We start from the raw sequence: 15,098 nt of genomic DNA, 5'->3' as shown, positions 1-15,098 counted from the left end.
TGGGAGCTGCGGGAAGTGGTGAGGGCCGGGCCACTCCCATCAAATTATTTCATATTGGCAACCAAATTACCACCAGTTGGTGAAGATTCAGTGATTAAAACAGTTTTGACGATCTGTACATTTTCTTCATTGTTTTTACATAACAATGTTTTTACATGGTGGTAGAAAGTCATTTTTCAACAGGAAAGTAGGATATTGGTAACAAATTTCCCTCTTAAGTTTATTTTCTTAATAGTATTTGTGACACTACGCCCCATATTCTTCAAAGAAATATGTTTATGATATGAATATGGCATAACTAAGATGTAGTTTATGCAAGATGGGTCATGTGAGATATTGGAAATGTTATGATTTACTGAATGTGATTATCTTATTTGTATGCATGTATCATTTCTGTATCTGAAGTTAGGAATATTAACTATGTATCAATTATAAAAGTGTTCTGGGGAACACCGACCAGACAGAAAGCAATCAGTCTGGATGGGCCATTAGGGAGAACAATAGGACTTTAGACATGCTAATCCCTCACCTTCCTGAGAAGTTTCCTGGGATGTTGCTGTGACACTGCAGAGTCATGTGATCATGTCACCTGGTACTGGATTCCATCTTGGACTACTAGTATTTTTTCACTGGGGGAGGGGAGGGAGAATGACACTCAGAGACAAAAGGATTCCCACCATATATAAATCCTTTTTAAGGCAGTGAAGTGAGGTAACCAGGGTGGGTTCTTTACTGAATCCCCACCCAAGATGACTGCTGGAAACACCTAAGACTGATCTCAGGAAGAGAAGAACTGGACCAAGGCTATAAGGTATCTGGCCCATGAAAGGAATATGTGGAATTCTAAGCTGCAAGCAAGAAAAGTTTGTCTTCAAGAATCTCTGCAACCTGCTTAAAATGACATTTAGGGTGAGAAATTACTACTTGTAGCCAGTAGTACATTAAGTTTAGTTTACGTGTTTGCTTTATTTGCTCAGTAATCTACTTTGATCTGTTTGCTATCCCTTATAATCACTTAAAATAGGTTCTTTGTAGTTAATAAACTTGTTTTTCTCTTTTATAAACCAGTTTGTGCAATTCATAACGGGGGGAGGGCAAAAAGCTGTGCATATCTTCCTCCACACTGAGGGAGGGGGTGATTTTCACGTGCTTACACTGTACAGATTTCTGTGCAGCACAAGATGACACAATTTGGGGCTTACACTCCAAACACGGTGTGCACCTGGGTGCTGGGCAACTCTCTAGCCAAAGTTTTCCCATGTGGTGCGGATTTCAGTGTCTGTGTCCTTTTGCAGCTGGGTGTGGTCCTATCTCTGTGTGTGTATTAGAGGAGGCTTGAGGGTCTGGAACAGTAAGGCAGGGTGAGGGAACCCAGGCTGGTGGAATGGGTGGGCTCAGTGGGACCCCAGTACATCAGGTGGCTCCCTGAAGTGGGGGCAACAGGTTATCTATGAGGAAAATGTGTTTGATCTTCACTAGGCAAACTCTCTCTCATTTTGGGACCGTCTTAATCAAAAAGAGATCAAATGGTTAAAATACCACTAATTTATTTGGAAATTTTCTTTCCCATACAAATACAGCCTAAAAATCAGCTGCTGTTGCTAGTCTCCTTCAGCTCAGTTATCACAGACATTTATAAGGCAGGTTTTCCTATAAATCTTGGTCATTCATTTCTTTCAAAAACGGCCTGGTCTTTTTGATATAAAAGCAGGTCCAATTCACATGGATCTTCATGATTACAAAAAGATCCTTGCATCAGCAGGAGCTAGCCTATTAAAGATATAAGAAGGCTAATATTCATATTGGCTTTGATGTAACACTGTTTCAACTTTTTTTAAAGAAATAAATGCTACACTGCATATTTTAAGAGTATTGTAAAGATGTTTTATCCACTTATCCATCTCATTTTATGGCAATTAATACTAAGAAGGAAAAGCATTTATTTTTAAAAAAGTTAAAATTGTCAATACTATTTTCTATTTCAAGTCCTTATTAGTTACAATGAATTCCGTAACTATACTTTCTTTTTTAATTCAAAAGCTAAAGATCAGGAATAAGATTATGCATCTTCAAGAAACCCCACAAATACTTTACCGTAAAAAACATGCCTTGTGGTAGAATTGCAATCCATATTAGCAAGTTAACACTCAGTCTCTAAAAGTATTAATTCTTTTATACAAGAACAGAAAGGTAATACTAGCAACGTGATTGATCTTTGAGTCATATGCAATTCAATTACAAGAGCATTCAAATGAATAGAAAACAATAAACCTAAATATTGTAAATTAACCCATTTAGCTATGTGCTAGGTACATTCTAAGGGTGCTTCAATATTTACTTTCAAAGAGGACACTATGACCTTTCTTTGTGCCCCAAATCACCATGCCAGTGTGATAAAGGTGATTTAATATTCTGTGGAGTTCACTTGAGGCAAGCAGGTTATATTATTAGTTAAGTACATTCGTGGAGGATGGTAGATTCCAAACTATTCCCTGCATTTGGAGTCTCTGAGAGTGAAATTGGGGATTCAGAACAGAAAAAAGAAGAGTACTCCCTCTGGAGCTGGATTTACTACACACACTGACATCTAATCAGACAACTGAGTAGCTGGAGAGGAGGTTGGTAGATTTTATTAAAGTGAAATTTGAGTGTATTGGAATTGTATTCATTTTAAAATGTAATTTGGTGTTTTGAGAGAGTCTTTGAATTTTACTGTAAAAACAGTGTAGAATATGCAAGGTTCTCTCTAATCTGTATATAGGTGATGACATAAGCAAAGAGATTTTCTGTACTGTCTCCATTTGCAGACAGGAATGATACCAAACTATGTGGATTGACAGAAAAGATCAAAAACAGAAGAAAAAGTTGCTTTTTTCTCCTAACTAAGAGAGGACTAATGTTTTTGACTGAGATGTGAGGCAGCAGAAATTTGTAATCTAATATGCTTACTTATTGCCTTGGAAAAAGATGAAGTTATTTTATTCATATTTAACTACTGGAAACTATCAGGATATGTATAAGACAAACCTCATATCCAGCATTTCAGATTGCAAATTATTTAAAAATCTCTGAATTACAGAGGAGATATTGTTTTTTTCTATTTTATTAGGCTTTTTTTTTTTTCCCCTTTTGGCTTCCTTTATAAAACTTTTATTTTCTAAATCAAGAGATAATTACTTAGGACCACATTCAGTAAAGCAAAGTCAAAACCAATGACACCCTAATTCATCAGTCTGGATGAAATTGCCAATGAAGGGTTTCCACAAATCTTCAGTTCTGTACTTATTGTGTAGTTTTCTGTCTAACAGTAAATTTTAGAAATCCAAATTTAGAAGGAACAATACATTTTCATTTATTTTGAAATAATCTTGTTACTTTTCCTTGAAGGAGAGGTGTGAATTATCTTTTTGTTATAAAAAGACCATATCACTGCACTATATGTTTGCCGTATTTGATAAAAGGAGAGTAAGTAAAGGGTTGCCAACTTTGGTTGGACAAATTCCTGGAGATTTCATAACAATCTTCCTGGAGACTCTGGGACAATCCTGGAGGGTTGGCAACCTTAAGTGTACAGCATATTCCACATTACTGGAGTATTGGTAGAGAAGGGTACAGCTTGCTAAGGAAGTACAGGCAGTGTAAAAAGGGAGACAGTGTTGCCTTATATATTAAAAATGTATACACTTGGCCTTTGGTTGAGATTGAAAAAGGAGACAGACTTCTTGAAAGTCTCTGGGTAAGGATGAAAGGGGTATTAAAAAAAAAAACCACAAGGGTGATGTCATGGTAGGCGTCTACTACACTCCACCTAATCAGGAAGAAGAGGTGGAGAAGGCTTTTTTTTGAACAACTAACAAAATCGTCCAAAGCACAGGACTTGGTGGAGGACTTCAACTACCCAAACATCTGTTCGGAAAACAACAGAGCAGGACACAGATTATCCAACAAGTTCTTGGACTGTACGGGAGACTTTTTTTTTATTTCAGAAGGTGGAGAAAGCTACTAGAGGAGTGGCTGTTTTAGATTTTATTTTGGCAAATAGGGAGGAACTGGTTGAGAATTTGAAAACGGAAGGCAGCTTAGGTGAAAGTGATCATGAAATGGTAGAGTTCACAATTCTAAGGAATGGTAGGAGGGAAAAACAGCCCAATAAAAATAATGGATTTCAAGAAGGCAGATTGGCAGAAAGCAGATAAACTCATGGAATTGTTAGGTAAGCAAGTCTTAGAGGAAAAACAGTTCTCATAACCAATCTAGGGAAATACAACCTAGATGGAGCTACTATAAGGTGGGTGCATACCTGGTTGGAAAACCTTTCCCAGACAGTAGTTATCAGTGGTTCACAGCCAAGCTGGAAGAGTACTCCATTTAGGAAGGAACAATCGGTTGCACACATACAAAACAGAAAATGACTGCCTTGGAAGGAGTACTGAGGAAAGGGATCTGGGAGACATAGTGGATCAAAAGCTAAATATGAGTCAACATTATAACACTGTTGCAAAAAAAGCAATCATCATTCTGGGATGTATTAGCAGGAGTATTGTAAGCAAGACACAAGAAGTAATTCTTCTGCTCTATTCTTCACTGATTAGGCCTCAACTGGAGAATTATTTTGGGTGCCACATTTCATTTGTGGATAAATTGGAGAAAGTCCAGAGAAGAGCAACAAAAATTATTAATAGTGTAGAAAATATGACCTATGAGGGAAGACTGAAAAAAGTGGGTTTGTTTAGTCTGGAAAAGGGAAGACTGAGAGGGGACATGATAATAATTTTCAAGTACGTAAAAGGTTATTACAAGGAGGAGGGAGAAAAATTGTTTTAGTTAACCTCTGAGCATAGGACAAGAAGCAATGGCCTTCAATTCAGCAAGGACAGTTTAGATTGTACATTAGGAAAGCCCTCCTAACTGTCAGAGTGGTTAAGCACTGGAATAGATTGCATAGGGTATTGCATAGGAGATCTTGGCAGACCAGTAAAGTGCACAGACCACTACTGCTTATTGCCAACGTTAACCAAGCCAGCAGGCCATAAGTGAGCCTATGCTGCAGCCTTAGCATGACCGAGTCAGGAGGGGAGGGGTTTTGAACTACCACAAAAAGGACAGCGTGACCCAGAGTCCTTCCTGATAACATCTCTGTTGAAACTGCTGAGGTATGCGTTTAAGAAAAAGCAAGAAGCTTATCTATATGTGCCCTCAGGGATGTGTCCGTCAAGCCCTCAAGGCATGCAAACTCTGCAAAAACACATCTGGCTAATTAGTAATCAGAGGGAATTCTCTTGCTTAACCTTTGAAATTGCTTGCTTAACAAGTTTTATTTGAGTGATGTGTTATTGTAATACTAATGAATAAATAAGGGAAGAAAGTTTGGGGTAGTTGGATTCTTCAGGGACTCTTCTTCTGGACACATCTTGAGGGTCTCACCAGCAGACACAAGATTGGCCATTGGAAGGCTGCCGCTGTGCCACTGGAGAGCCACACCCAACTTCAGTAATTGAGGGTTGGGGGAGTTTTACTAACCTGTTGCGGACATGTGTAAGTGCCTGACACTAAGTTAAGTATAGCTTTAAGTGAGAGCACTCTTGTATCGTCCTGTTTGTGCCAGTCATCCATCGGTCAGACAGCCATGTCTCCATTGATTTATTTCCTGACACCACCTGGCACAGAATAAAGCTACCAAGAGCTTTGGGTTGAAAGAACCCTACGAGTAACAAGGGCAGTTGTGGAATCTCCATCACTGGAGATTTTTAAGAACAGGTTAGACAAATGCCTTTCAGCGATGGTCTAGATAATACTTAGCCCTGCTTAAGTGAAGGGGACTGGACTAGATCACCTCTCGAGGTCCCTTCCAGACTTCCATGATTATGTGCATGTGTATAAATAATAAACTGCAAACTTATACACATAAAACTGAAAGATAACATTAATTAAGAATACGCCTAACTTTCTGATTTCCTGAATCTATAAGCAATGTCTGCAGCAAGCAGATGTTCGGGTATCTGTGTGGCTAAACTGAATATAGGGGGTCACAATTGTAGTTCAGAATCCAAGAACTATGCAAAGGGAAGGGCGGGTGGCATTAGCTCATCCTATCTTCTTAATGTTTTTAAAGCATTGCCAGAATATTTTAGTCAATTAAGAAAATGCCTTGGCCAATATATACCGGTGCCTCAAGAGAAAGTTGGACTAGCTGTTGTGCCACACACCAATTAAGACAACTCCCTCTTATTTCATCCTGAACTAGCCTGATAAGTACTGAGCCACACTGCACTGAAAAAACTACATTATTCAGTCTGTAGTGTAATTTACCTACATAAAAGTAAATGCATTTCTTGTTTTGCCCCTACTGCTGTTCTGGCCAGTTACAGCTTGAGTATATACAATGGTGAAGAGTATATGGCAGAAGATCCTATATAGAATATCATATATTGGGATATTCTAACAGCAGTCACAACTGAATCTTAAAATGACACCTGCCGGAGTCTACCTTCCTTCCAGGCCCTCCTTGGTGCCAGAGCAACAATCAACAATTCTGTTCACCTCCCCTCTCCCTCGTATTCAAATCTGTATTCAGTATTCAACAAAAAACCAATGCAAGCTAATTGAGCAAGCTAATTTGAGATTAAGAAGTGCTATCTAGCCATGTGATTAATTTAGTATTGCCTTATAGCTCGGCTTGGACATACTAGTTTTATTGAGAAGTGTTGGTAAATGTTGATTTCATTGCACACACACACACAAAGTATGTCCATAAATGATAATAAAAATTTATAGACAAGCAAAGAAAGAAAAATACAGCTTGAGAATTTATCAGAGTTTGATTTCAGGATTCTTATTTTGTATACTTTGACCTGTGATATTGACCGTTTGCATTTTAACAGTTAGAGCTTTAATTTTTTAGTCTCAAAGTCTGTCATTAAATAATTTCCTGCAATTGTGAAAATTTAAATCAATAAAAACAGAAAAAATAGACACAGATATTATCCATTGACGCTATAAAAAAAAAATATATATATATATACACACACACACTTTCTGCAACACCTACTCAGAGCAGTATGTTACACAAATTTGTCACAAGTTGTACAAGTCACAAAATTAGTTTTTATTTTAGCTCTTCCCTTCTCTCCTCCCGAAAACAGCTGCAAGACACAATCCTTTGAAAAGACCTTCAGAGAATTAAATAATGTGGCATTTGGAGTACTTTCCATCTCAGTTACATTGGGTGGAGCATATATTACTTTGTTTCTTTCTGTACATTTGTGTACAGCAACCAAAAGAGAACACAGAAAGTAGCAAACTTAACTGTAATAAACTTCAGTAGCACTAAATACCAAAATGTATGTAACAAAACACATGAAACAGTTGAAAAAGATAAAATGTTACTTACCATCCAAAACAAAAAAGTGCAAGATAAAGGCCTAAAAGCGTGGCAACAACATGTCTTATAAATGAGCTAGTTTTGCTTGAATGAAGGTACGTTCGAAACCAAATAGCCGCAAGCAAGGCAAAGAGTTGGCACACTACAAAGTTGACCTGCAGAGAAAAGACAGCGGTTATCCTACACAATCATCATAACTGAAGCATCTCACAATTTTAAAGAATTAATCTTCACACCACATTCCTAAGGTAGGAAAGTCTATACCCATTTTACAGATGGAAAACTAAAAGGAACAGAGAGGCTGATTCATGAAGATTACAGAGGAAGTCTGTGACAGATCCAGAAACTGAACGAAAATAACATAAGTCCCAGACCAGTGCCTTAACCACAAAGCCATTCTTCCATGTCTGATAACTCAACTTTGTTTTTGAATTGAGATATCATTTTTAGAATGTGGCCTTCTTTAGTCGGAGACTAAAGCTGACTTCTGTTCCCATCAGGGCAGAGAACGTACTTTGATGGTCTGTCCTCAGATCTAGAAGAACCAGTGGAAGTTCTCAGAGTAGCAGTCATGTTAGTCTGTATCCGCAAGCTTTCGTGAACTACAGCTCACTTCATTGGAAGTTTTGGAACTGAACAGAGGCAGACTGTTGTGTAGCCAGATCCTCACATCAAAATCAAGGCGGGATACTATGTTTATCTTATGTTCTTTGACATCCTAAATACCCCTTTCCTTTTACTGTGCTGTCCTCACCAGCATCTTGACTTATAATACAGGTGACCTGCCATTCTGCTGTAGGTGAAATTATTAGGAAGGCGGCTATAGCACTGGAAACAGAAGTTACATTCTGAGTCAAACTGATTGTGGCAAGAAGAGTTTTCAAAGTCTTATGCCAAGGCTGTGATGAAGTGGTTCTCTTCCTCTAACATAACAATCACGGAGTCTTGCCAGCAGAACTGTCTTGGGCTATGGATAGCCTGATAAACTGAATTCTCTTTACTCAGAATAGAATGTTTCTAACCATCACAAAATTTTCCATCTCTTTTGCAGACCAGATTATTCCAAATCTATTTTTATATCAGCTGAACACTTTCAGGCTGGGGAGAACTGTAGTCTCTTCTCTATTTACATTTCCACACAAGTTATTCACTATTTCTGTAAGTGTTTGGGTAGCTTCAATCTGCAACCTGAAATTTGGACACTTGCCCCTCCTCTTCATAAAAATTGTTGAAGTTTACATTGATACACTGCTCTTAATGGTGGAGACTATTGTTCTTTCCTTCAAGAAAACATGGTACCAACATCAGACACATGAGAAATTGTTACGCCATTTCACTTGTTGTTGACATTCTGTAGTCTTCCTTTTTTGGGAAAATTATGGAACACGTTACAGCACAACACAGCAACTGTGTACCCAGAGTCCTCAAAACTTCCTTAATACCTTTCAATTTGCTCTGGTCTTGTTGCTAGACAATCTCCTGGTGACATACACAGATCAAATATCCATGCAGACTTTCAGGTCTTCCAGAAACCTGAGACTCAACTGAACATGGAAGTCTTGTCGATATTTCCTGGCAGGAAATGACAGGGTGGCATTGGATTGACTCATTTCTTCCTCTCTGGGAAGCTGCAGAAGACAGCATTGAGAGTCTGTCCATTTGCCCCAAAGTTTCTCTCAAGAGTGGTACTGAAGGGTTCAGGTGCATCACCCTCCTCTCAACAATCAGCCAACAAAAGAAAGTCTGATCCACATTTATCCATTCTCTTATCTTACTTCAAAATACTTCATTTTAACTTTTCAACAGCTACGCAGCCTCCACTCCAACATCAGTGCCAGCCTCAATCACCAGCTTGTCTATTTCACCCATAAGTGCCTCCATGCATTCTCCCATTAAACAGGGGAAGCCAACCCCACATCCATTTTCAAGTACCCCAGTAAAACTCATTTCAAAAGTGCCATCTGACGACAGCTAGCAAAGCAGTGAGTAGTCATTACTGCTACCAATTTTACACAATTCATGGTCAAAGCTAGTTTTTGCTAAAACATTCTATTATTTTTGTACCCTATTCTCTCTGTCCACCCCCTTCCTCATCACCATGTCTTTGTTTCCTCCACCTGCACTGTTTTTAGACTCTAAGCTCTTTGGGGAAGGGACTGTCATGTACTATATGTTTGTACAGTACATAGCATAATGGGCCACTAACCTGGTTGAAGCCACTTGGCACCATGATAATATACATGTCAAATAATATTAATACATAAGAGTGAGTGGGTTGCAAAACCATCTGTATTTTTGATGACACTTTGCTCTACATCTCTGTTTTTCCAGACCTAGACAGAGTGTTGCTCAGTTTTTTCAGTCTGGCACAGAAAGATACTTGAATTATATCTAGTTGACTCAAGATCAATCCAGATAAAACAGATTAAAAATGTTTCATAAAAACAGGCCTAACATGGACGCCTGGAATACCACACTAAACACCTCTGACAACAAAATACAAAGTTTGTAAGGACCCTGTACTTATGGCCATTCAGCCAGTTTTCAATCTATGACAGTGCATTTATTAAATTAATTTGGATTAGTTTTTCAAGTAGAAATTGAATACCACCAGCTTCCTCTGTAACCCTCATTTAATCTGTATCACAGATTCTCCATTTTTACAAATGTCAGTGCCCACTTTTGTAAGACACGCTGAGACCTTATGTAAGTGCAAAGTTTATTATCGCTAAGATGTTATAAAATTTGAATTTACATCTATTGCTTTCCTTCAATTAATTTTTAACTGAACAAAGTCACACAAAACTTGACTGCCATAATATGTTCTTTATAAAACCATTTAACATTATCCTGCAGATATTGTGTTCCCCTGCCATTTTCTATTTTATTATGTTAGCAGAGAAAGTAGTTAGGAGTTATGGGATTGTAAATTGCCAGGATCAGTCTTTTTAAATTAAGTCCTCATATAAAGCTGCGCAACCCCCACTGCCCTAGATTATGTTATCAGCAACACCAGCACAACCCTAAATGAAGACAATGATGTTGCACAGGGTGCCAATTAAGTTCCAAGCGCAGAGTTGTAGGCCTGTTACCAATGTTACATTGTTCAACTTATTCCTTAAAAACTACCCAAAATTAGTCAAATTCACAGTAAGCATATTTAGCTGTATATGTCCTAAAGTTCACAAACATTCACATACATGCACCCAAAAATGGAATCATGATGTGTACACAACCTTGTGTTTCCTTTCAACTGTTCATTACACATACCTCACTGCATCTTATCTGACACTTAGATTACAGGTTTCAGAGTGGTAGCCGTCTTAGTCTGTATCAGTAGAAACAACAAGGAGTCCTTGTGGCACCTTAGAGACTAACAAATTTATTTGGGCATAAGCTTTTGTAAGCTAATATGCACTTCATCACATGCATGGAGCGGAAAATTCAGTAGGCAGGTATAAAAGAAAAAAGATGGGAGTTGCCTTAGCAAGTGGGGGTCAGTGCTAACGAGCCAATTCAATTAAGGTGGAAGTGGCCTATTCTCAACAGTTGAGGGAGGGGAAATCACTTTTGTAATGCTAATGAGGTCAATGCAATCAAGGTGGACCATTTCGAACAGTTGACAAGGAGGCGTCAGTATCAGCAGAGGGAAATTTGTTTTTGTGGTGACCCATCCACTCCCAGTCTTTATTCAGGCCTAATTTGATGGTGTGAAGGTTGCCGATTAATTCCAGTTCTGTAGTTTCTCGCTGGAGTCTGTTTTTGAAGTTTTTTTGTTGAAGAATTGCCACTTTTAAGTCTGTTATTGAGTGTCCAGGGAACCTGAAGTATTCTCTGACTGGTTTTTGAATGCTATAATTCTAGATGTCTGATTTGTGTCCATTTATTCTTTTGCATAGAGAATGTCCTGTTTGGCCAATGTACATGGCAGAGGGGCATTGCTGGCACAGGATGGCATGTATCACATTGGTAGATGTGCAGGTGAACGAACCCCTGCTGGTGTGGCTGATGTGATTAGGTCCTATGATGGTGTCCCCTGAATAGATATGCGGACAGTGTTGGTGACCAGGTTTGTTGCAGGGATTGGTTAGATTACAAGCTCTCCTGGGCTGAGACTGTGTTTTTAAGGTACTTGTAGTTAATTATAGCATGTCTATGTTAAAAAGAACCTTAAGTTTTCAAAATGCAGCACTCAAAAGATAGGAAATGCCAGAATTAAGGTTGCCTGTGCAACCTTAATTCACCCTTCTTGGGCATACACATTATGATATTGTCTTTAACTACACAACCAAATACTTCCCTCCTCCCCAAACTGTGCCTCATTCAGTGAACAATTAGTTGATTTACTGTTTCTTCCTTCTCTTTCTGTGTATCCTCAGGCCTTATTTAAACACACATCACTCAACCCTCATTTCCATGGAGCTCTCACCAGACTGAGTGCTGCACAAACAATGAATTCACCTTCATAGCACCACTGTAAAGTTAGGTGCTACTATCCCAATTTTACAGATTGGTCTAATCACTCTGTACTTCAGATGCCCAAGTGTCTACTAATTTTGGGTGCCCAACTTGAGACACCTAGGGCCTGATTTTTTCAGAGTACTTAGCATTTTTATTAACACGTTATATGTCAAAGCACAATTCCAATTGCTCTGCGGGAATGACCCATGTGCAGCCCATTTGGTATATATGAACTGTGTGGGAAGGCAATATGCTCAGTAAAGAAAGACTTTCTTTGGAGGATTTATCTGCCAAACTAATAAGGCTCAATGAGAATGTGAGCACAGAAATTTTTTAATGGATGCCAGTAACTTGGCCAAATTTGGGTGGATGATTTTTTTTTTTTTTTTAAATCGGCACCATGGAGACCTCCTGCTCTTACTCCACCCCCAACGGCCCAGGAAATTTTGAGTCCCCACTTCAAAGCATGTACCAACTCTACTGTCTCAATGAAACAGTTGCAGATTCACACGCATACGCACACAAGCTATTTTAGCTGAAACATTCTGGAAATAAAAAAATCTGCCTGAGGCTCACATCCAGCATGGTTAAAGTTTGATTAAACTGATTAAAGTTTGGCAAGGTTATAAGCAACTAAAACAGGGTTTTATACTGGGAAGCAACAAGCAACCCTAACTATAGGCAGCACGAACATCTCGTCTATAATTACAGTAGCACTTAGAGGTCCCAACAGATATTAAGGTTCTGTTGTGCAAGGCAGTGTACATACTAGGGCTGTGGATTAATCACAGTTAACTCACACGATTAACTCAAATAAATTAATCATGATAAAAAAATTAATCACCATTAATCGCAGTTTTAATTGTACTGTTAAACAATAGAATACCAATTGAAATTTATTAAATATATTTTGGATGTTTTTCTACATTTTCATATATATTGTATTCTGCATTGTAATTGAAATCAAAGTGTATATTATTTTTATTACAAATATTAGCACTGTAAAAATTTATAAAATAGTATTTTTCAATTCACCGCATACAAGTACCGTAGTACAATCTTTGTCGTGAAAGTGCAATTTACAAATGTAGATTTTTTTTGTTACATAACTCTACTCAAAACCAAAACACTGTAAAACTTCAGAGCCTACAAGTCCACTCAGTCCTATTTCTTGTTCAGCCAATCGTTAAGACAAACAAGTTTGTTTACAGGAGATAAAGCTGCCCTCGTTATTTACAATGTCAAGAGAAAGTGAGAACAGGCATTTGCATGGCACTTTTGTAGCCGGCATTACAAGGTATTTATGTGCCAGATATGCTAAACATCGTATGACCCTTCATGCTTCAGCCACCATTCCAGAGGACATGCTTCCATTCTGATGACGCTTATTAAAAAAATTACTGTGTTAATTACATTTGCACTGAACTCCTTGGGGGAGAAGTGTATGTCCCCTGCTCTGTTTTACCCGCATTCTGCCTTATATTTCATGTTATAGCAGTCTCGGATGATGACCCAGCACATGTTCATTTTAAGAACATTTTCACTGGATATTTCACAAAATGCAAAGAAGGTACAAATGTGAGATTTCTAACGAAATCTACAGCACTCAACCCAAGATGTAAGAATCTGAAGTGCCTTCCAAAATCTGAGTGGGACGACGTGTGGAGCATGCTTTCAGAAGTCTTACTACACAACCCAAACCACCAAAAAAGAAAATCAACCATCTGCTGGTGGAATCTGACTCAGATGATGAAAATGAACATGCGCCGGTCTGCTTTGGATTGTTATCGACAAGAACTCGTCATCAGCATGGATGCATGTCCTCTGGAATGGTGGTTGAAGCATGAAGGGACATATGAATCTTTACAGCATCCAGCACATAATTATCTTGTGACACCGGCTACAACAATGCCATGCGAACACCTGTTCTCATTTTCAGGTGACACTGTGAACAGGAAGCGGACAGCATTATCTCCTGCCAATGTAAACAAACTTGTTTGTCTTAGCGATTGGCTGAATAAGAAGTAGGACTGAGTGGACTTGGAGGCTCTAAAATTTTACATTGTTTTACTTTTGAATGCAGTTTTTTTTTTTAAACCTAATTCTACATTTGTAAGTTCAACTTTCATGATAAAGAGATTGCACTACAGTACTCGTATTAGGTGAACTGAAAAATACTATTTTTTTTTTCTTACAGTGCAAATACTTGTCATCAAAAATAAGTATAAAGTGAGCAACGGTACACTTTTTATTCTGTGTTGTAATTGAAATCAATACATTTGAAAATGTAGAAAACATCCAAAAATATGTAAATAATAATATTCTATTAATTAATTGTGCAATTAATAGCGTGATTAATTTTTTTAATTGCTTGGTAGCCCTAGTACATACACATAGTAAAAGACAATCACTCCACTAAAAAACTTACAATCACAAAGCTAAATGTTTAGTACATTTATGGTTACTGAATGGGAGTGCACACTAAGAGGTACTTTAACTATATTAGATATACTTACACATACATACATGCAAATATATACGCAACACCACATATACTGTATGTAGATAATTTGTTAGCTTAGAATTATTTCTGTATAGGGTAATTTCAGCCCATGTTTAAAGTGATGGTATAGCATAAGGATACCTGAACCATGATTTACCCATTTGTCAAAAAAAAAAAAAATTGCCTCTGTGTGTGTCTCTCTCTCTCTCTCTCACACACACACACACACGTTTCGGTGCAGAGTTGGAAGCATCCCAATTTAATTTAGAAACAGATTTTTGTGGTAAATGGAACCCTAAAGAGTGAAATGCTGATTTACAGTTTAATGTTAGCTCTACAAATGCTTCTATGCCAGCAAACTTGTCTTGCTATAGAATACATTGCGGTTATATAAAAATCAATGTGCCATGTGCACAAATTGTAGGAGGTTTAGTATAAAAGTCTAATAGACCATTTAGTTTTCTTTGTGTCACATCTAATTTTTTTTATTCTTAATGAAAAATATGAAGATTCTTATCAACTAAATATTACGATCCTTGAGGAAGCATTCACTTTTAACATTTTGCTGTCTAAATCCTCGGAGAACAAGAAAAAAAGGCACCTTTTGCTTTGCAGATTCTCTCACCACCTGGAAAGAATTTCTGGAAGAAATCTGAGTTCAGCTAAAAGTCTCCACATATCCTCCAACAAACTAGATCCTTATCAGTCCAAGAAGGAAAAACTAAATGTTCCATGTGTTAAAAGACCAATAAG

The 15,098-nt window shown here is 37.9% G+C and overlaps 1 protein-coding gene across 7 annotated transcripts in view; it reads right to left on the bottom strand.

The window, feature by feature from the left end:
- MBOAT2 (membrane bound glycerophospholipid O-acyltransferase 2) overlaps positions 1-15,098 on the bottom strand; it is a 217,642-nt gene that overhangs the window by 179,760 nt on the left and 22,784 nt on the right. For 4 of the 7 annotated variants that reach the window (XR_012157926.1, XM_073336059.1, XM_073336062.1 and 1 more), the window contains exon 2: positions 7,391-7,536. The exons of the other annotated variants lie outside the window; for them this stretch is intronic. Coding sequence is in view for 3 of the 4 variants with exons in the window: in XM_073336059.1 (XP_073192160.1) it covers positions 7,391-7,536 (146 nt within the window). In the remaining variant the exon portion in view is untranslated. The remainder of the gene's footprint in view (positions 1-7,390; positions 7,537-15,098) is intronic. 7 annotated transcript variants of the gene reach the window in all.

The sequence above is a fragment of the Lepidochelys kempii genome, chromosome 3 (genome assembly GCF_965140265.1).
Source record: "Lepidochelys kempii isolate rLepKem1 chromosome 3, rLepKem1.hap2, whole genome shotgun sequence".
Classification (NCBI taxonomy): Eukaryota; Metazoa; Chordata; order Testudines; family Cheloniidae; genus Lepidochelys; species Lepidochelys kempii.
This window is presented reverse-complemented; position numbering and strand designations above follow the sequence as displayed.